This window comes from Muntiacus reevesi, chromosome 22 (assembly GCF_963930625.1).
Source record: "Muntiacus reevesi chromosome 22, mMunRee1.1, whole genome shotgun sequence".
Classification (NCBI taxonomy): domain Eukaryota; kingdom Metazoa; phylum Chordata; class Mammalia; order Artiodactyla; family Cervidae; genus Muntiacus; species Muntiacus reevesi.
Genome location: NC_089270.1, coordinates 16,852,052 through 16,875,171, shown reverse-complemented (window position 1 = coordinate 16,875,171; position 23,120 = coordinate 16,852,052). Strand labels below are relative to the sequence as shown.

The window sequence follows — 23,120 nt, the reverse complement described above, 5'->3', positions numbered from 1 at the left end:
AGCCCAGATCCTTGCTCCTATGTGGGTAGTGGACTGGAGACTCAGTCACACCAAAGAAAAACTGAGGGTGTCTGGACCAGGGTGGAAGGAGGACAATGATATTACAGCAAGCACAGTTGTGGGTGCATCACAGATGAGGCAGAAATAGAAAGCTCAGGTACTAAATGTTGAGGGTCCTCAGACCTGTCTCCCACTTAGCTTCTAAAGTGTTCAGAGTCAGACATACACTGTCTAAGTAAAGACTGGACATATTTTCCCAGGGACTGTCTAGCTCAAGGGAAAGATGGTCAAGAGAATGTCTCAGCAAGATGACCCTGGGTTGAGGCCACCGCTGCAGGCTCCACCCACAACTGCAAAGCTGCCTGGCAACTTTCCAAGGCTCCATTCTAATACAGCAGCTGAGGGCCAAGGGTGAGACATGCGAGGACATTCTTTAAAAGACTGAGACAAAAATAAGCTAAACAACAACAAAAAACCTGAAAGAAACAAACTAGTGAGAAGAAAAAAATCTTAAAGAAACAAACAACAAAAAACCCCTCTCAGAGAGCTAAGAAAAAAAAAGCACCAGTAAAGGTGGGGGAAGGGGAAATCTCTCAGAAATTAAATGTATCATGTCACAAAAAACCAAACTCATAGAAGGAATAGATGGCAGAACTGAAAAGCTCTTTTAGCAAATAGAGTATTAAAAAAAAAGAAAACAAGTGAGGAAAGATAAGAAAATGAAGAGACTTAGGGGTTCATCTGACAAGAAAGAGAAAACAGAAGGGAGGATATTATTATGTAATGACTCATGAAACTCTCAAAATTAAAAGATATGTATTCCCAGGTCCAGTGTACTCAGCATAATGTACAAAAATAAGTCCACTCCAAGGCATGTTATGAAATTTTAGAACAGGAGGGTCAATAATAGAATTTTAAATGTTTCTATAAAAAACAGAATCAAAACAAAAACAAACAAAAAAAGGCCATAGAGAAAGAACTGAGAATCTAGATAGCTTCAGATTTCTCAACAGGAGAACAGGAATCTAGAATATAATGGAGAAATGATTTTTAAATTCTGAGATAAAATGATTTTGAATCCAGAACCTGATGTATCCACTGAAAGGGGATAAATGTCATGCAAGCCGTGAGGTTTTCCAAAATGACCGTGAGACATCACCCTGGGCGGCCTGGAGAAGGACCAGCTAAGACCTACCACTGCCCATGCTCCCAGAGGTGATGCACCCACGCTCAACATCCTAGGACCCTTGCAGCTTCTGTTCTCTGTAGGAGGGTTTTTAATTTCCTCTGGGCCCCCAAATATCTTGGAACTAAGCAGCTAGCTTAGTTCTAATTCTCACACAACTCCTACAAACATCGAATAGGGAAGGACTCAGGTCCAGAACTCAAAGTTTAGATCACAGTTTGCATTTCTTCACCGTTAAGACTGTATTTATGCTCTGGGCAGGTGGAATATCCCATGCACACTTCTCTGTGAGGTGATGAGGATGATGGATCTGTGACTTCTTCTGTCTTGTTGAAGACTGGTTCTATGAGTTTCCCCTTTTCTGCAACAAAGCCATCCTATGTGACATGATAAAGTCTGTTCGAAGCCCTGGTACCTGAAAGCTCGTCACCCTAAACTTATCACCTTTCTTGTATAAGAGGAAGTAACTCATTTTACACAGCAAAAGTCAAAGAAAGTTTCACTCACAAATTTCTAAAAACAATGAAACAAGCAAAAAAATCCAAAATCAAAAATGATAACTGCAGTGCACCTTTTCTCAAGAAGCTGCTGAAAAAGATATGTTAACAAAAATGAGGAAGTTAATTTGAGAAAAAAAGACGTGAGATTCGGAAACCAAGGCTCTATCTCCAAGAAGTAGAAAGACATCTCAGGATGATGTAAGTTAAGATGTAAAAATGACAGCCGTCCAGTTGGCCAAAAGAGCAACTACCGCAGATCAAAGCAGGTAGAAGGTTCTGGAAGAGCTATTTGCAAGATGAAATTGACAGAACATTTGACGCCTTCAGTCATATTAAGGGGAAATTCAGAAAAACATAGGAGTAGGGGAGGAAGAATGTATTAATGAAAATGTAGAAACCTAGTTGGTTTTTTTTAAAGGCAATTGTTAACTAGTGATAGATGTGAAGAAGTTTTCAAGAAAGGCAGTGTAATCGGAGTATACCATATGGCTCAACTTTGCATAGTGTTTTCAGACACAATATTAGAATGAATACTGAGCTAATCAAATTGTGATAGAACGATATGGGGATACAGAAGTGTGCATCTGTGGGGTACTTGTGAGCTTAAAAGTCTCACTGCTCTTGTGGGAAGTCAGCAGATAGAATCTAAATATGAAAAATCAAGGGCACCTACTGTAAGCACGTTAGAGGCAGAGAAATAAATATCAAAAGCAGTTAAGAGATGTAAAAAGTTACTGCATCTTAAGAGCAAAAACAGGATGAACCAGGATGGTGGAAGGGAAATACTATTTTTAATAAATCTATAAACTATTTGATGCTTAAAACCATGCATCTGTATACTTTTAAAACTAAAAATAAAAACTAAATTAAAAAATAGTATTATATAACAAAGGCAGTACTGTTACTATTGGAAAAATAGTAATTCGATGGATGGAAAAGGTAAGTGATTTTCCAAACAGATAGTTTGGAAGCAAAACCTAAATTATTGATTTCTTGGCCTAATGCTTCGGTAGGAAAGCAATCACTCAAACAATTGCTACAAAACCAAAACAATGAGGTAAAAATAAAGGTAAAATCCTTCAAATATATTGCTGCTTTAGAAAGTGACTAATGGTAATTACAACCAAAACAGTTTATTTTAATCCTGATTAAAAGGAATAACACTTTATGAAATTTAAAATTACCTAATTATGAGTAAGAACAGTTATTCGGGCAGTGATTACAAAAGGCCTACTGTGTAAAGGCCTGTGGTAAAGACTGCAGGTTACGGTGTACTGGAAAGAAGAAAGATGGTCTACTGGAAAGATACCTACATAAACATCACTTGGGAAGCTAAACAGATGAGAGAGAACTGTTTCTTTGATTAAGGGAATCAAGAAACATTCTGTCTAGGAAGTGCGACTTAATCCAAACTGAGATTTAGATGTACTAAGATATGGGGATGGGGGAGATGCTTCTTCCTTGGTGATGCATCACAGGGGTAGGAAGAAAGAGCACACACAGGACTATAAGCAACTTAATTTGGTTGAAATACACTTAAATATAACAGAAAAAGATAACAAGAAATAAAAAAGGGTAGGCAAGCGTGTGCATACACGTGCGCGCGTTTGTGTATTTCCAGAGTGTGTGTGTGTGTGTGTGTGTGTGTGTATTTCCAGAGTGTATATGTGTGTGTGTGTATTTCCAGACCCTGAGTTTGTGCTGAATGTCATGCTAGGAATTCGGATTTTGTTCAGAAGGAAACAGAGTGTGTGAAAGGGTGAGGGCAGGGGTACAGGGGTCCATGGGAAGCAGGCCCACTCCACTTGAGAGGAGGAGGTGCGGATACCGACAGAAGCACGTGACCGTAAGAAAGGGGACGGGAAACTGTATTAACGCCTCTGGGCTTAGAACTGGGTCAATTTTCTGCTTGGTTTTAATAGCACTTTTACAAACTGTCTCTTCAGATAAATCAGTTTTGGCTGGTTTCTGTGACAAATACCTGTGGATTTGTTTGATGCTCTCCTTCGAATTTCTGTCACCATCAGTCGTGAGACTTGTGTTGTGAACTGCAGCAGATCAGAAAATTTTTCTGTCATTGTATTTGGCGGAGCGTTTCCAAAAACCTGTGGATGACAAAAACATTTTTAATACAGCTCTGTCAACTTTTTTCTTCTATTGTGTGCTTTTAAAGGTGTGGTGTGACTTGAAAATCAAGTTTAAAAAACATATATGCTTGCACAGTTATTTCGGATCTGAGTAAGCTTAAAATACAACTCTTACAATAAATCACACCTAGCCACATTTCTTTATGCATGTAAAATAATTTCTGGGATGAATGAGTAAATAAATGAAATCTAAAAGCCAAAAATTACTTATCTATAACATTTGAACTAATCTTACTAATAAACTTAAGAAAATATAATTTCTCGGAAGAAATCTAAATTAAGAAATTAGAGAAAGGTGGTAAATTGCTTTGATGGCAAAGAAAAAGACATATCAGAGGGTAAAAAACAGGGACTTATCTAGTGCCAAGTCCTAGGCTAAAATACAGAATTCACTAAACTCATATATCAGACTTTCTAAATTGTAACCTCAGTAATTCCCAAAACAAGACAGTTAGCCAAAAGAATCAAATAAAGAATATGAATGAGAAGGTATTAAATATACTTAAAAAAAAATCTACGATGAATGTACGTAAGAATAAATCAGGGCTTCCCTGGCGGCTCAGTGGATTAGAATCTGCCTGCCAACGCAGGAGACACAGGTTCAATCCCTGATCTGGGACAATCCCACACGCCTCTGGGCAACTAAGTCCAGGCACCAACCACGGAGCCTCTGCTCTAGAGCCTGGAGTCTGAACTACTGAAGTCCAAGGCCCTAGAGCATATGTTCCCCAACAAGAGAAGCCCCTGCAATGAGAAGCCCACACATCCAACAAGGAGTACCCCCCACTTGCCACAACTAGATAAAAGTCCACACAGCAACAAAGACTCAGCACAGCCAAAAATAAGTAAAAATATTTTTTAAAAAATAAATCACTCTTAAACTGGTAAGGTTCAACAAATAGAATAAGAAAACAAAAGCTGACAGACTGTAATATGTAAAGAAAGAGTACTATAATAGCTATATAACTGGATGTGTCTGGAATATTATTTTTAAAAAATCTCTTTATAGCTAAAAGGGAATTCTGTGTCTCCTAACACCATAAAGATAGCTCTCTATTATAAAATTAAACAATATTTTGTATTCTTATTTACTCTTCAAATTTCACCAAAAGGGAGGAAATATATCTTACTCAGTTTGTATTCCTTGTAAAGCCAGCATCCTGACTTTTAAAGGGATGTTTCCTAGATAAGCTTGTTTTCATGCTGCCTGTCCGTACAACCAAATTCTAGAAACTCTTTAGGTAGCATGGGAGGACACAAATTATAAACAAAAGCTTCCCAGATGGCTCAGTGGTAAAGAATCCGCCTGCCAGTGCAGGAGATGTGGCTTCAATCCCTGGGCCTGGAAGATCCCCTGGAGGAGAAAATGGCAGCCCACTCAAGTATTCTTGCCTAGGAAATCCCATGGACAAAGGAGTCTGGTGGGCTACAGTCCATGGGGTCCCAAAGAGTTGGACACGTCTTAATGGTTGAGCACAATAAACAAAAAGTAAGAAAGAAAACAAAAATAAGCAAATTTTTTAAAAAATCAAGGTTAGGCACATGGACTGGAAAAAGATCTCTATATTTGCCACATTTTAGTCACGAGTTTGGATCAAATACACAGGAGAAAAAAATCTAGTGAATTATATAGTCCATGACATCCTTAGGTAAGAAAAACACATACTTAAGGAAGTACTTCTACTCCTCGTACTATAAAAATTTTCTCCCAAGGTTCCTAATAAAAGAATATAACTTATAATATCCATGTAATAGAAATGTTTCTCACATTCTTACAATAGATAGCATATTTCTTACAATCACGCTCAAATAGAGCAGGGACTACCAAACAAACAATAAGTAATCAATTCTACAGGCAGTACTTTTATGCAGGTAATCTGTTTGTTAACTTGACACAAAATTTTAAATTATCTCGAAGAACAAATAAACTGTTCTCTTTAGGAACTCTTCAATAAATTGTTTTTCTGCTGGAATTCTGATATTATGTGCTTACAGTTACTCTCTGTTAAATAAAACCCATGTTCTTTAAAAAACTGAAGACAGATTAGAAATTGAGAAGCCTAACAACACATGCTTGAATAGCCAACCTATCTGCACCCAGAGATGAATATGTAACTGCCTACAGAAGATGTTTACAAAATAACTGTATATTTTGCTCAGGCAATGCTTAAGCAAACTTAAGCTTTTGTCAAACTGATTTAAAGTAGATAACCATTTACATTATTCAAAATAAGCTGATGTATATTTTGATCTTAAGAACTAATAAGCACTATTTTATTCCTAAGAGTAATGCAACTACGTAAAGTAGCTCCTAGCTCATTTCTTAGATAGTACAACCATATGATATTCAAGCAGTTTTCATGCTAAGTGAACAATACACTGTTAAAAAATGTAATGAACTTTTCATACAAATCCTGATATTTACAGCTGTATTTCCACATGGAAAATTTTTTCTCAAAAGCTATTTTGGTTGAACTGACCAAATCAAAGTCAACGTTACGCAGGAAGGACCAAGTCGTATTTGCTCATCTGAAATGAACAATGATTGATTCTTTGACATAAACAACCTTTAGTGATCCTACACTACTGATTAATTCACTCACTTATTTACTCATAAATATTTACTGGTCTCCTATATACGATAGGCAATATTCACAGCCATGAATATAAGGATAAATAAAGACTTGTGAATACAAAGGCAAATAAAGCAAGTATGATTCCCAGAGCTCATGGAATCTACATTTTAGTACAGGAGATGAATGGTAAGATATTTTACAAATGAAAATTATGTTGGATAGTGATGTGTTATAAAGGAAGTAAACGGGGCACCTGAAAGGGAATGCCTGGAGTGAGAAAAGGTAGTCATAAAAGCTCTCTGAGACACAGACGCAGAGAACAAACAAATGTGTAGATACCAAGTGGGGAAACAGGGTGGGAGATTGAGATTGACATATAAATATACTCAGTTCAGTTCAGTCACTCAGTCATGTCCAACTCTTTGCAACCTGATGGACTGCAGCGCACTAGGCCTCCCTGGCCATCACCAACTCCTGGAGTTTACTCAAACTCATGTCCATTGAGTTCGTGATGCCATCCAGCCATCTCATCGTCTGTTGTCCCCTTCTCCTCCTGCACTCCATCTTTCCTAGCATCAGGGTCTTTTCAAATGAGACAGTTCTTCGCCAAAATCAGGTGACCAAAGGACTGCAGTTTCAGCTTCAGCATCAGTTCTTCCAATGAATATTCAGGACTGATTTCCTTTAGGATGGATTGGTTGGATCTCCTTGCAGTCCAAGGAACTCTCAAGAGTCTTCACCAACACCACAGTTCCAAAAGCATCAGTTCTTTGGCACTCAGTTTTCTTTACAGCCCAACTCTCACATCCATACATGACCACTGGAAAAACCACAGCCTTGACTAGATGCACCTTGGTGAGCACAGTAATGTCTCTGCTTTTTAATATGCTGTCTAGGTTGGTCATAGCTTTTCTTCCAAGGAGTAAGCATCTTTTAATTTCATGGCTGCAGTCACCATCTGCAATGATTTTGGTGCCCCCCAAAATAAAGTCTGTCACTGTTTCCCCATCTATTCACCATAAAGTGATGGGACCAGATGCCATGATCTTAGTTTTCTGAATGTTGAACTTTAAGCCAAATTTTTCAGTCTCCTCTTTCACTTTCATCAAGAGGCTCTTTAGTTCTTCATCACTTTCTGCCACAAAGGTGCTGTCATCTGCATATCTGAGGTTATTGCTATTTCTCCCGGCAATCTTGATTCCAGCTTGTGTTTCATCTGCCCAGCATTTCTCATGATGTACTCTGCATATAAGTTAAATAAGCAGGGAGACAGTACACAGCCTTGACGTATATATATACTATTGTGTATAAAACAGACAACTAATGAGAACCTGCTATATACCACAGAAAACACCACTCAATGCTCTGTGGTGACAGAGGACCTACATGTACACGTGTGGTGATATACTCTGCCGTACGGCAGAAAGCAGCATGACAATGTAAAGCAGTTCAGTTCAGTTCAGTTGCGCAGTTTTGTCTCTGTGACTACATGGACTGCAGCACGCCAGGATTTCCTGTCCATCACCAACTCCCAGAGCTTACTCAAATTCATGTCCCTTGAGTCACTGATACCATCCAACCATCTCATCCTCTGTCATCCCCTTCTCCTCCTGCCTTCAGTGTTACCCAAATCAGGGGCATTTGCAATGCATCAGTTCCTCGGATCAGGTAACCAAAGTACTGGAACTTCAGCATCAGTCCTTCCAATAAATAATCAGGACTGATTTCCTTTAGGATTGACTGACTGGATCTCCTTGTTGTCCAAGGGATTGTAAAGAATCTTCTCCAAAACCACAATTCAAAAGTATCAATTCTTCGGTGCTCAGCTTTCTTTATAGTCCAAGTCTCACATCCATAGGAGATTACTGCAATGATAGCTTTGACCAGATGGACCTTTGTTGGCAATGTAATGTCTCTGCTTTTTAATATGCTGTCTAGGTTGGTCATAGCTTTTCTTCCAAGGAGCAAGCATCCAAAGAATAGCAAGGAGAGATAAGAAAGCCTTCCTCAGAGATCAATACAAAGAAATAGAGGAAAACAATAGAATGGGAAAGACTAGAGATCTCTTGAAGAAAATCAGAGATACCAAGGGAACATTTCATGCAAAGATGGGCAAAATAAAGGACAGAAATGGAATGGACCTAATAGAAGCAGAAGATATTAAGAAGAGGTGACAATACACAGTAGAAGTATACAAAAAAGATCTTCATGACCCAGATAACCACCACTAGCTGTAAAGCAGCTAAACTCCAATTAAAATGAAATAATAATAATAAAGACACCAACCTAGGACCAAAAAAAAAAAAAAAAAAGAAAAGAAAGAAAGCTCTGTGAGATTTGACACTTACCTGGAAGGATGACACTGAATAATGAAAAAAAGGTCAGAATTCAAAAAGCCAAAAGAGGGTCCCAGACAGTGAGAAGAACTGTGCTGAGACTTCAGCATGGGTAAGATAATGGGCACTGTTGGATCAAAAGGGGGTGAAGCTGGGTGTTTCAAATGGAAGAGAAAATGGTACAAGATGCGGCTGGAGAAGCTCAGAGACTAAAACATGCATCTGCCATTTTTGATAATATTGAAAGTGTCAAGTAGTAAAGAGAGTTTTTGGTGACTGACTTTAACAATCAAATCTTAAAATACTGGGTACATATTCACCACCTTCCACAAATAGTGGGAAACAGACAATGCTCCAATCATGCACCTATCTCCCACAGAGAGTGAAGCTCACAGCTGGAATTCTCTTTATGCGCTCAAGGTCTCTGGTAAAAACTTTCCTGTTCTTAGCTCCTTCATCTATCAAAGCGGAAAGCTGAGAGAGAGAACTGGTCGGTAATGCATTCACCTCAGAGGGATGGTCCTATAGAACAGACATTCATACTGAGATGAAAACAACAGTACTGAGGAGCAAAACTTCTGGCAAATTTAATAAAAATAACAATAATTATCATAAAATGAGCATTTACAGTGTGCATCAGTTCAGTTCAGTTGCTCAGTCGTGTCCGACTCTTTGCGACCCCATGAATCACAGCACGCCAGGCCTCCCTCTCCATCACCAACTCCCAGAGCTTGCTCAAACTCATGTCCATCAAGTGGGTGATGCCATCCAGCCATCTCATCCTCTGTCATCCCCTTCTCCTCCTGCCTTTAGTCCCTCCCAGCATCAGGGTCTTTTCCAATGAGTCAACTCTTCACATGAGGTGGTCAAAGTATTGAAGTTTCAGCTTCAGCATCAGTCCTTCCAATGAACACCCAGGACTGATCTCCTTGCAGTCCAAGGGACTCTCAAGATAGCACTATTCAAATATTTGACATATAGTGTCATTCAAATTGTCATTAAATCCTGCACTTTATCCCCCTTTTACAGATAAGGAAATGAAGGGTTAGAGAAGGCAGACAGCAGGAGGTGGTAGCAAGAGAATTCAAAACTAGTGCTGTCTGATTCCAAACTGTGCTCTTAGTCACTCAGAACTATACTGTCTTAATTTAACTTCACAGGAATCGTAGCACCACAACTTTGCACAGTGTTCATCTTAAGAGGGAATTACCATGGTTTGACTTGTTTTTAGAAGGGTCATTTTTAACATCCATCTAAATAAACTTCAGAAAATTTCCTAGCTGCTTCTTAACTAAATATTTTTGGTATACTTGGGGAGAACAAATGAATGGTGTTTTCTAATGGAATGCAGAAAGCAGAGGCTCAGCATGTATTTGTTACTGAATGAAGCTATTCAATAAAGTTTTACTGTGCATGTGCGTGCCTAGTCATTTTCATCTCTTCAGGACTTCATGAACTGTAGCCCATCAGGATCCTCTGTCCATGGAATTCTCCAGGCAAGAATATTGGAGTGGGTAGCCAATTCCCTTCTCCAGGAAATCACCCAGAAATAGAACCTGGGTCTCCAGCAATGCAGGCAGAAAAGGTTAGTTGTGAGGGATAAGAAACAGACACTGGATTCAACTTAGACATTTCTTGAATATAATTCAGAAGCAAATTCAAAAACAAGGGGAGTTTCTAAAAGAAGACCCAGGGTAAAGATTATTATATACACAGTGAAGTCTGATAACATTTACCAAGGTAATTAACAATGGTAATTCATTTTTAGATGACTAAAAGGCTATTCATTTTTTAATAAGGTTAAATGAAATATTTTCTCTGTAAGCTTTTGTTCTTGGGACTAAAGGCTAATTATCTTTAAGAATGCTGATTAAATATTACCCAGTTATTCTTAGACTTCACCATAATTCTTCAGTTTGAGAGAATCTGTGAGAGGGAGGTGGCCAGCAGTGTCTTTGCTGGACTGTGATGATGACCACAGGAGGCAGCTGAAGAACCCAGCATGAGTCCTGGCCCAGAAAAAGGACTCAACACATGCCACTTCTCAACTGTGTGTCTCTTAAAGGCCAAAATCACAAACTGAAATAACACTATGGAACACACTCTGGAAATGATTCTGCAGATAAATGTCCATGCCTAACTGTAATATGGTTTATTTGTCATTTAGCATGAATCCAGCAAAGTCTCAAAAATCAACAACACAGTTCATTTTTGGTCATCATGGCAGGAAGTCTGGAGTCATACTGGCCTATTCATTCATCCAACTTGTTTCTTACTAGTGGAGAGTATTCATGTACAAATGGTCGAACATTAAATAAATATGGTTACTGATTTCCAAATTTAATGGATATGATATCGAAGGATAGTTTTAGTTTGTAAATGATAAGCCATGAACACAATAGAACATACGAATACAACTTATATATATATTTTTAAATTGTTCACAATGGTACAAAAATAACTTTCTATTTATTATTACTTGGTAAAAGAAAAGACTCTGAAAAAGACTATGCACATATGCAAACATATAACTGAATTAGCTATACACCTGAAATTAACAGCACTCTAAATCATCTATACTTCAATAAAAAAATTATAAAAATGTTAAGCAGCATCTGGCGATGCAGGGTTACCACAAACCTTCAATTTGTAAAAAATGCAACCAAGAGAAGTACAATAAAAAGAAGAAAAAAAAAGAGCTGAATGAACCTTTATATTTAAATCACTCACTGTATTAGAGCTTTAAGGCAGTGCATATATATGTGCTTTTGACCTAAATTTTTTTAATATTTATTTTTAATTTATTTGACCACACAAGGTCTTAGCTGTGGCACGTGATATCCAGTTCCCTGACCAGAAACCAAACCTGGGTACCCTACATTGGGAGTTCAGAGTCTTAGCCAATGGACCACCAGGGAAATCCCATACATATATATCTGCTTTTAATTAACCAACTAAAAACTTCTGGCTTGAAAGAATAGAGACTTGTGGCAGCGCAGAGCCTAAGAGAACTAAGACAAACAGTCTAAACAATAAAGAATAACCACTAAAGAATCTCAATCTTCTTAAAAAAAAAAAAAGTCAAGTTATTTAGATTATTCTAGTCTAAGACTCACTTAATTGAATGTGGAAGCTTAACTGATGAAATACATGGGACACACATCCAGGATATGACTTACAAATTTATGTTAACAGCTGAGAATAACAATTGTGCTAACTACTCATAACATTATCACCACCTTGTCAATGTTCATAAGTCTGAGAGAAGGAAATGACCTCAGACTCCTTGGTAGCCAATAGTAAGTACATTGGGACACTGATACAAAACAAAAACAAAAGCATTCAAAATAAAGCCAACTTCCCAGAACTGGCTGTAATAAAAATTAATGACTGCTACCTGAACAGGGTTTTAAAACAATAGCTTTTCTGTAATCAGTTCTCTCATGTTCAAAATAGCTATCTCAAATTTAAACCTTTCCCCACCTCTCCTTGTGTTCCTAACTCTATCATCATCTCTTTCCATCACTCTCAGCCTTTTATCTCGGAGAGCAAAAGAAGGATCACGCTGTGTTCCTGTCTCATCCCACCCAATTTCAAGGGTGATATGTGAGTCAGATCTCTTACTATACTCTGTCCCTCTACTCCTGCCCTTCTGCTTTGTCACCCCAGCAGAAGCCCAGCCCCAACAGAGCGAGCACACCTATCTGTCTCTGCTTCCACACACATGATGCTTTGTAAGTGAACCAGAAAAATCACACATCTCCATGGATAAGATCCAGTACTAATGTACTATCTCCAGCCTTCACTGGGCCCTGAATACTCTTAAGTTTCTGTTGTCCTTTTTCAACTATCTTTCTCAATTCCCTTTCATTAATATTCTAAACTATCACAATTTCCTACAGTCCCCTACTCGACCTACCGACTCCAGAGTTTTCAGAGACATCTTCTGTTGAAAACTATAGCAAACAGAGGTCATCGCACTAAATCTTATTCAACTTTTCACCACCTTCACTACAAATCTGTGTTCACACCTAACAAAACTATAGGCTCTCCTACAGCACACGGCATCTCTCTTGTTCAAACCTCACTTGTGCGTGCTCAGTTACTAAGTCATGTCTGACTCTTTGCGACCCCAAGGACTGTAGCCCACCAGGCTCCTCTGTCCATGGGATTTCCCAGGCAAGAATACTGCAGAGGGTTCCTCCTCCAAGGGATCTTCCAGACCCAGGGATCAAACCCGCATCTCCTGCATTGCAGGCGGATTCTTTACCACGGTCGAGGCTCACTCACCCACCAGTAATTTGACTCTCTTCACTCAATTTCACTCTCTTAAAAATTTGATTTCCCCCTGTGCTTGTTTCTTCCCTTCTCTTTATGATCATGCCTGGATCTCTCCCACTTTTAACAACATAGTGAAACACTAGAAATATACAAACACAAACCCCCTATTGCCAGAGTCACCTCCATCAATCTCTTCTGTCCTCTCTTTTTCACGTCTCCACAAGCTGAATCCATACTGTCTCTTCTCATCTCCCATTCACTGCTCAACATACTGCTTTCTGATGCTGCCATTCTAGTAACTCTTCAACAGGCAAACCTCAAGCACATGTTCAGGTTTCCATCTTGCTAGGTCTCTCTACTGCACAGAGATGAATGCTCTCTCTCGAAACTATTATCTCTTGAGTTCCATAATCACACTCTCTTGATTCTGTTTGTACTGCTACTGACCAGTTCCTGGGCTGTATCCTTTAAGGGTCCCCCTTCTTTCATTAAACATTCATATTCTCCATGGTTCATCCTCAGCTTACTGTTCCTGGCATAGGGGGAGGCAAGAGTAGTGTTTGGTCCCCTCCTAGGTTTCCAACGACCACATCTCTGAAGTGGTCCCCAAAGTTAGTATCTAACCACATCCCCTCACCTGAGCTTCTAACTGCCCACTGAATACCTCCACCTGGGAAGCTCATAGACAGTGTGGATTCAATGCCCCAAACTGAGTCTATCCTCTAAACCTCTCTTTCTCAGCTACTAGGAAAAAGATGCACCCAGTTTCTCAAATTAGAAACCTAAGAGATAGCCTCCCTTTGGCCCCTTCTTCTTCCTTATTTTATCGCTGAGAATAGCTCATTGGCTCTGCATACCTCCAGGAAAAAATATTAGCTCTTAATATGACATAAAATCTGTCATGATGTAGCTCCTATCAATCTTAACAGTCTCATTTTTTTTTTTTTACCCCTTCTTGATATAAAATCAACTTCTTAGACATCAGCATGTTTGTGGAATTTACTTTGATTCAGGCTTGAACTTCTTACTCTAACTACCTTCTTGGTTAATTTGGCCCAGTTAGTTCCAATCTGGGTAACATTTACCTTATTAGGATTTAAGAATCACATCACATTCTCAAAAGACACTTCCCTGCCCTGATTCCCCCATAGACCTGCAGGTAACTCTCCTTTCAGGGGTGCCATAAGACTCTCCTGTGTCTCTAATACTGCATTTCTTTGTTATTCCATTATCTGTTTATGCACTTATCTCTTCTCCAACAGAATTACATGTCATGTTTATCTTCCTCATGATGCTTCTGATTCACAAAACTGGACTATATCTTATCTCAGAACTCCAATGCAGAGTACAATTTACAGCACAATTTCTATTTGTTTGACACATATTCACAGAATGACTCAGTAATGCCCAGTAACAAAATACATGAAGAGACAAGCAAACAAACACAGAATATACAGTCTATCCCTCCTCTCTACTGTCAAATTAGCCTTTAGTGTGGTATGAACAACACATAAACTGAATGTATTTCAGCATATATTCAAAACGAAATCATTTCAGCATAAATAGTTTATAATCTTTCCTTCATCTTTAATGTCTTTATTTTTAATGCCGTAACAACAATAACAGACACAAGAGTTCCCTAGGACAAACATTTGTTAAGTGCGTTAAGTTTATTCTCTTACTTAATCTCCACACCAACTCCACAAGGTAGATATTCTTATTTACAGCTGAGAAACTGAAGGTGACAACCCCTCCCGAGTCCAGGAGACACCTGAAGGTCTAAACCCCAGAGAGGAACAACCTAGAACACTGAGAGCTGCAAACTGGAGACCTAGAGAAAGTCTACCTACTGAACATGAAACATCAGTCTTGTTCTTCAATTCAGCTTTAAGGAAACACCAGCAGGTATTCACTGGAAAGGAATCAAATCAGTCAGTCCTAAAAGAAATCAACCTTGTATTCATTGGAAGGTCTGATACTAAAGCTGAAGCTCCAATACTTTGGCCACTCGATGAGGACAGCCCACTCTTTGGAAAAGACGCTGATGCTGGGAAATAGTGAAGGCAAAAGGAGAAGTGGGTGGCAAAGGATGAGAGAGTTAGATAGCATCACTGACTCAATGGACATGAATTTGAGCAAACTCCAGGAAAGAGTGGAGGACAGTGGAAACTGAAGTGCTGCAGTTCATGAAGTCAAAAGAGTCGCACATGACTTAGCGGCCGAATAACAACAAATACATGCTTCAGGCAGGAGACTGAAAAATACGCTTTCCTGGAATATCAATATATCCTAGGCTAAAGAGTCTCCACATTTTATCCAGCCAGATCATCTTACCACTGGAAAGGTCTCACCATTGCACACATACTTTTCAATCAGTGTTTCAATACCTCATTCTTAAATATCAATGTATAGACAATTATCATCTGACACTGAAGATTACTCCGACATTAAAGAAAGTAATATAAACAAAGAAAAACAGCAATTTGGAGCAAATAACAACAGAAGAGGCATGAGAAAATTTGAAAAAGCTTTAATATTTTCCGAGGGATGAGGAGATATTGCACAATTTTAAAAAAATAAGAGCTCAAGGAAATTAAAAATATGATAGCACAAGGTTAATCCCAAAGAGTTAATACTTGATTGATAAGAGTTGAAGAAAAGGGAAACATATAAAACAAAGGGAAGAATATTAGCAAAGAAATATTTCAAAATATTTCCCCAGAAATAAAAAGCACAAGCTTGCAAATTCACAAGAAACCTCCATAAAATTTCAAAATAATTAGAAAAAGAATCTAGAAAATTTCACACAGAAAGACTAACAGACACAGAGAACAAAGAGATCAGTGAGACTTTGAGGGGAGACAGTGAGTCACGGACACAGGAAAAAAGAAAGACCAGGGAGGGGAGAAAAGGGGGGCAGGGGGGCCAAGAGAGGAACAGAGAGAAACAGGAGGAGAGGTGGGGGGAGAGAGACAGGGAGAGACAGGCAGAGATGGGGAGAGAGACAGAAGCAGAGAGGGAAGTAGAGAAAGACGTGAGAAGGACAGAGACAGATCAAAGGAGAGGAAAAGAGAGATGGGGAAGAACAAGAGACAGGAGGAAAGGCAGAAATTGAGACAGTTACTTTACAAAGTCTGGGGAAAACAAGAACGGAAAATAGTGGTGGTTTGTTATAAGGTTCATCTATGAATAATATTTACACCAGGGTCAACAGAGGATAAACACGGACTCTTCCTTAAACGAATGGTATACTTGTATGGGAAGGAAAAGGAGCAGGGTAGCATGTGCGAGTCAAAGTATGTGTGCATGGTTTGGAGGGGTGCAGAGGTAAAAAAAAAAGCTAATTATTCTATTTCTCAACAAGAAGTCAATTAAAACTGAATAATCAAGAAATAGCAGTAACGGTATGCTATGCAAAAGATGAAAGAGCTAAAGGTGGCAGCAACAACCAGCAGTGGAGAGGACCATATAAGCCTGTGGAAGTACTTGACTTTTTAAACTATGTTCATATACATTTTTGATAAAAACTTTTAAATTATTCTAAAAATCCCCACTAAGACTGCTACCTACATGTGACCAACTAGATTAAAACATTAGCTCTATTTTGACTAACTATCCTATCACAAGATCTACAAAGTAAACTGTGATGACTCTTCAAAGTATACAAAGCACTGCGGCAACTGCACCATTTGATGCCACACACCATCACTTCAAAAGATAACAGAAATAACATAAGTGGTCATTTACAACCGATCTCTGTTCCGAGGATCAACCATTAGAGGAACATTATACAAAATGCTCACAATCTTCCCTTCATCTATTAGAAATAAAAGGAGTTCATTCTGACCAGATCTCACATCAAACTGCCTGCCTTATAGCAAGCTGAAAGGAAGGAAGGAATGACATCATCAAGCTTCTCAAAAATGAACTCATTCTATCATCTATTTCCCTACCTATGACTTATTGTCAATTCAAAGAATTGATGCCCTCGAATTGTGGTGCCAGAGAAGACTCTTGAGAGTCCCTTGGGCTGCAGGGAGATCAAATCAGTCAATCCTAAAGGAAATCAACCCTGACCATTCAAATTCACTGGAAGGACTGGTGCTGAATCTGAGGTTCCAATACTTTGGCCACCTGATCCCAAGAGCCAACTCACTGGAAAAGACCTTGTAGCTGGGAAAGACTGAAGGCAAGAAGAGGAGAGGGCAGCAGAGGATGAGATGGTGAGATAGCATCACTGCCTCAGCAGACTTGAGTTTGAGCAAACTCCGAGAGGTAGTGGAGGACAGGGGAGCCTGGCGTGCTGCAGTCCACGGGGTCGCAAAGACGTGGACACAACTCAGCAACTCCTCAACAACATGACTTATCGTAATCGCGAGATTCCTGCAGAGCCACCCCATCCTAAAGCCAGCTGCTGGACAGCCGGGACTCACCCTGTTAAACACTGGCAGCATCATGTACAGCTTCTCTTCTTGTTCCTTCTGGGTCATGTGCCGGGGAGGGTGGCAGAGCTCCGTGAAGAGCCGGCGGAGGTGCATCAGTCCGAGGGCGTTGTCTTGCGGGCTGCACTCCTCCTGCCTCGGCCGCCCCATGATCCTCTTCACCATGTTCATCTTGGCTGGGTGGTGATAAACTCTTCTAATTCTGCAGGGAGATGTTCACACACAAACTGTCAAAATATTACCGCCTTGACCAAGTATGCATGGCAGTGCTTCTTAAAAAGTCAGGAAAACAAAAAAATTCTGTCTAAATAATTTTTCTACTTTTTTAAACAGAAAAAAATAGAGGCAGAGCTAATTTTGATAAATCTCTCTAAATGACAGATTACAAATTGTGCCACTCAAATGTTCTTTACGAACTTAGCCCCAGTTTGGATAAACTGTAAAACATTAAATGCAAAAAAATAATTGTTGCTGGATGAGCAATAAACATTTCCAATTAAGGCAGTCATATTAAGTTCAACAAATAAAGGGATCATAAATTTTATAATTAATATATGGCTTAATAGTTGAGTATATGGAAAAAGATTAAAAGAACTTAAAATTCATCCACACCCTCCAAATTAACTGAAAAAAACAAATCCACAAAGCTTTCTATTTTTAATCATTTAACATTTCTGTAGATGAAGGATTACACTTGGGATGCTCATTGAAGATACATGGTAGTTTGAAACATGAGAATTAAATGAAACGATACCTCTAAATATATTATAAATCATAAGTGAAAACTGACATGTAACTTAAAACTATTTCTTTAGACTATACCTTGAAACCCTTTGCCAGGTCAGGTTAATTCCTTTAATAGATTGTGACAATCAATTAAAAAAAATAGAATGCAATATTGCAAATCTATTGTACTTCAATAAAAATATTTTTAATGAAATACAATATATACTGGAATACATGTAGAAAGAGTAATCATTATTTCATAAAATTTATTTTAGGTAAGGGTGCATTCATGTGTATTGAATCACAATATAAAATGTATCCCTGGCTAGAGTTGCATTTAAGAAATAAATAAACCAACCACTGGGTTAGAACACACACCAGAATCAATAACACTAAGCTTTCAGAAAGCACCATGAGCCCTTTTCAACCACCATGAACTGTGCCAGCTATCAGCTAACCTCAGACACAAAAAACAGGATTATCTTCCCAAAGGAACCAGGAGGGCTAGGAGAACATTATGGGTATACCAAACTTGGGTAAAAAGCAATTTGCTTTTTAATTTGTAGAAAAGCAGGAATAACTTGAAAATTTGTAATTTTGCCATATAAGTCAGTATGGCATTTCTTAAGAAAGGAGAGATCACTGCTTTATTTACCAAACATCTATTGATTTTTTTAAAGCCATAAGAAGAACCAGTATCTTAAACATGCTTGTCCTTGAGACTTTTGAGTGGATTCCACATGTGGCTGCGGGCAAAGGTTTATGCAGCAGAGCTGCGCTACACCAGGAGGTCACCTGGGACTCCTCCCATGCTGTCCAGTCGTGGAGAAAGTGCTCAGACCACTGGCACAGGGCCGACGAGGCCCTCTGAGCGACAAAATGACAAGTGAAAGTCAGTCTGGTTCAAACTTGCTTGACATATTTCATTCTCGGAAAAATGTGTAATTTCTCCAAGTGTAAATTATAAAGATTTCAACAAATACATTCCAGTAGCCCACTATGTGCTGCTATTTCTCGTCCTGGAGCACTCCAGAACAAAAATAAAATTTGAAGTGAATTATAAAACTTGTGTAAGTTAGCTAACATTTCAGATTATGCATAGATCTGTTGTTTTTCCTTAACCTGTAGCTGCAGTTTATAATCTAAAGTGTGTGGATAGAGTTTAGGGGATTCATGATCCTCTAACACTTCAAAAAACATCTTTAAGAGATCTCCAGCTTTCAAAGGCATCTATGTCATGAAAAAGTCAAACATCATCCCTTATTTATAGAGCATTAAAGTACTTTCTGAGCATTTCCTTTGGTCCTCATTCCAACTTAAGCGAGTGAACCAAGGAGGGGATTAATTCTGCTTTTAAGTGAGACCCGCCCCCCCAAGACAAGAACAACTTGCTCAAAATGCACAGTGAAAAAAAAAACTGAGTGAGAACCCAGGACTCTGACCTCCTGGTCCAGCCCTTTCTGCTTACTGGTATTCATGTGCCTACTTTAGATTACAGAATTTTGACAACTCTGACTGTAGAATACTTACTTTGCATCAAGTGGCAACTAGGATGCAAAAGAAATCTTTTTTATTTTTCTGAAGATACATTTATCAAATATCAGTAAACACACACACATAATCACACAAAGACAGAAACCAGCTAGATGTAATAAAGCTACTGTACCACTGTTATTTAATCTCCATCAGATTCAGTCACCTAAATGGATTTACTGGTATTTCTTGATTACTCAGATAACCTCAGTAATGGAGGAAAAAAATTAGATTCCTCCTTTTCTCCTAATTTACCAAGAAACATTTAAGCCTATCATATTAGATTGCTGACTCACAGCTTTGTCTGCACTTCAATGTTTTGTAAGTTAAAGTATAAATCAGACACAGAACTATCTTGTTTAAAGTACTCTTCAGCAGTGAAAGAGCAGATAAGAATGGGTACTTTTTGGTCAAATCAGTACCCACACTTCCGTGTAAGACAGGTAACTTCAGGTGAAAGATTCTTAATTCTCTTGAATCTTGGGTTTCTCTGACCTGTGAAATCTTTCCTCACAGGCTTTCTGAAATGCATACATAAAATAGCATCATTTCTATGAAGTGTTAAGCACATTAATTAATGTTCAACAATTTTAAAATTTCTTCCTGCAGCTTGATCATGAAACATTTAATTCCTTTTCATTTACATTTTAGTTATTTAAGCAAAACCACTAAAGGAGAGGAAACATGTAGGCCCTTAATAGTACTATGTTTTATTAGAGATGTGCAAAACTATAAATAAAAAATTAAGGAAAAATTTATTTCTTCAATGTTCAAAAAGAGGTTCATAAAGCAATAAAGAGAGGCGTATCATAAAATGATTATTTAGGGGTTAGTTATTAGGGATTTCCAAAATATTTACAAAGATTATTGTGCATAAGAACTAGTTTTCTAATGCAAACTCTATTTCGTTTCAAAAGAGAAAAGTGTGCCCCCACTAGAGGGTTATTTAAATAGCAAGGAGATAATTACTGCAATGAGCCCAGACAGTATTTTTTATTCTAATCTCTTGTGTTAATGCTTGAAAATCTTTTGGAATTGCTTGAAGAACTGTTTAAATCCTTTAAACAGCTTGTCAGTTTTAAATTATGGAAGGGTAGAAAAAGTAAATAGCTTCAACTTGCAAAAATATATTTGACAAGTTACTAATGGCCTTTGAATAGCTCAGCTAAAAACTGAAAAGAGCTTTTTCTGAGTAACTGCTTAATTTCACAAGAGAAGAAATAAATAGCTCACAGGACTTAAGGAAAATCTTAAAGTTTCATTAAAGAATTATAATTCCACAGGTTTTTTTCTTAAAACTTTCTAGGGGAAAAAATCATTTTTGCACTGTGAAGGCAAAACTTCCCACACTTCTGAAAAAAGAAGACAAAATTCTGACAGGCTCCCAACAAACTGTATATATAACCTGGCAATCTAAACCCATACATTGAAAAAAAACCATTAATACTGTCTTGAATTAGAATTGTAAAATTCTACCTACTGAAACACTGTTTTTGCCTTTCAAGAACAGCCGTATCAGAGTTTAGGCTCAAGTATGAGACATGACAAGATCAGCCATCTCATTTATATACAAAATACAATTACTTAAGACCAATACCCAATATGAGCTTCCCTGGTGGCTCAGTGGTTAAAAAAAAAAAAAATTTGTCTGTAATGCAGGAGACATAGGTTAAACCCTGAGTCAGGAACAGCCCCTGCAAGCCACTCCAGTATTCTTGCCTGGGAAATCCCATGGATAGAGAAGCCCAGTGAGCAAAAGAGTAAACAACAGCTCTCTTGTAGTAATACTCACAGTACAAGATGATTTATTGCATTATATGTTTTATAATTGTTTATAACGAAAAATCAGAAACAGCCTAGTCCCTTAGTAGATGAATAGGCAACTTCTGGTATGTCTATATTATGGAATAGTTTAGCTCTCAAAAGTTAGGAGGAAAAACAGAACTTAAAATTTGAAAAAATCAAGGTTTCAACACCTAAATGTAAGGGGTTTAAAAGTCATTACTCCTGTACTTACAGAAGAAACAGCTGAACAAACTGGAAACCAAGGATTCTTCCCTGGAACCCACAGAGAACTGAGGCTACAGAGCAAACCAATCTCTGAACTCTCTGAAGACAAGTTAATCCAGAAAGTCGCAGAAGGAATATTCTTTCCTGGAACAGAAATCCCTGGAACCCTTAACTGTGAAGAACTGATGGGGTTAACAGTGGGCTATCATGAGAGGGCCACAGTCTTCAGGCCCTCACCACAACTTTCCTGGGCTGCAATTCTGGGACCCCTCCAGACTCTTCACAGAGAAGATCTGGGAAAGATGCCCTCCAGGCTCTGGCAGAGGGAGGGGAAGAGCAACCACTTTGAAATGTTCCCAGAGCAGCTCACAAGAAAGCCTTACTTTCCAGGGTCAGACTATCTTATCTTAGCCTTGTCTCACTTGAGGGAAGGGCATCTCTCCCTCTCCTCCTCCCCCAGTCCCACCACCCCTAGCCTTCCAGTTACCTAAAGGGGTTAAAGGAAGAAACAGCCTGGGAGAAATACCTGTGAAGGTCACAGCCCAGAGTTACAAGCCCACTGAGATTTAATCATCAGGTTACAAAACTGTTCCCTCTTCCACAGCTACCAACTGTGCTCTAAAAAAAAAAAAAAAAAAAATCAAAGGGAAGTGCAACAAATCAAAAGCACCATAACAATTATGAAGAAGGCTTTGATGAGCTCAACAGTACACCAAATAAGGCCATGGAAAAGAATTAGTAAGTCTGAATATAAATCAGTTAGAAGATTCCAGAAGGAGAAGAAAGAGAAAAGCTTCTAGAAGGAGAAAGGGAAAAAAGGCATGCATATTCAAACTAATAATGTCTGAGAACTTTACAAAATTAATGACAGACACCAAACCACAGATATGGAACACTCAGAGAATATCAAGGAAGATTAAATGCCTCAAATACCACATTTAGGCAGAGTAAATTCGACCATAGAAGGTCAAAGAAAAGGAGACACTTGAAAGGGAGAAGGTGAGGGGGTGAGGGGGTGTAGGAAAAACTTACCTAAAAGAACAAGGACAAATACTACAGTGGACCTCTCATCCAAAACATGCAAGCAAGAAGATAATGGAGGGAAATATGAAATGTGTTGGAACAAAACCCAACCAGTCCAGATCTCTATATCCAATGAAATTATCCCTCAAAAGTGAAGGAAGGATAAAAAAATTTCTCTGAAAATCAAAAAATGTCATATGTATTGTGAAGTGATATGCCATGTCAGAAATATTAAAAGTTGTTCAGGGAGAAAAAAATTAATATAAATTGGAAAATTGTACAGGCATACTATGCTTTATTATGCTTCACAAATTGAGTTACCTTTTGCAAAGTGAAGGTTTGTGGCAACCCTGTGTTATC

At 38.4% G+C, this 23,120-nt stretch overlaps 1 protein-coding gene across 4 annotated transcripts in view; it reads right to left on the bottom strand.

Moving 5' to 3' along the window:
- Window positions 1–23,120, bottom strand: part of WDFY3 (WD repeat and FYVE domain containing 3) — a 270,313-nt gene that overhangs the window by 168,031 nt on the left and 79,162 nt on the right. For all 4 annotated transcript variants that reach the window (XM_065914495.1, XM_065914492.1, XM_065914493.1 and 1 more), the window contains exons 3-4: window positions 17,460–17,670; window positions 3,668–3,791 (exon numbers count right to left, since the gene is read on the bottom strand). In XM_065914495.1, the coding sequence (XP_065770567.1) occupies window positions 3,668–3,791; window positions 17,460–17,639 (304 nt within the window). In that variant the 5' untranslated portion in view covers window positions 17,640–17,670. The remainder of the gene's footprint in view (window positions 1–3,667; window positions 3,792–17,459; window positions 17,671–23,120) is intronic.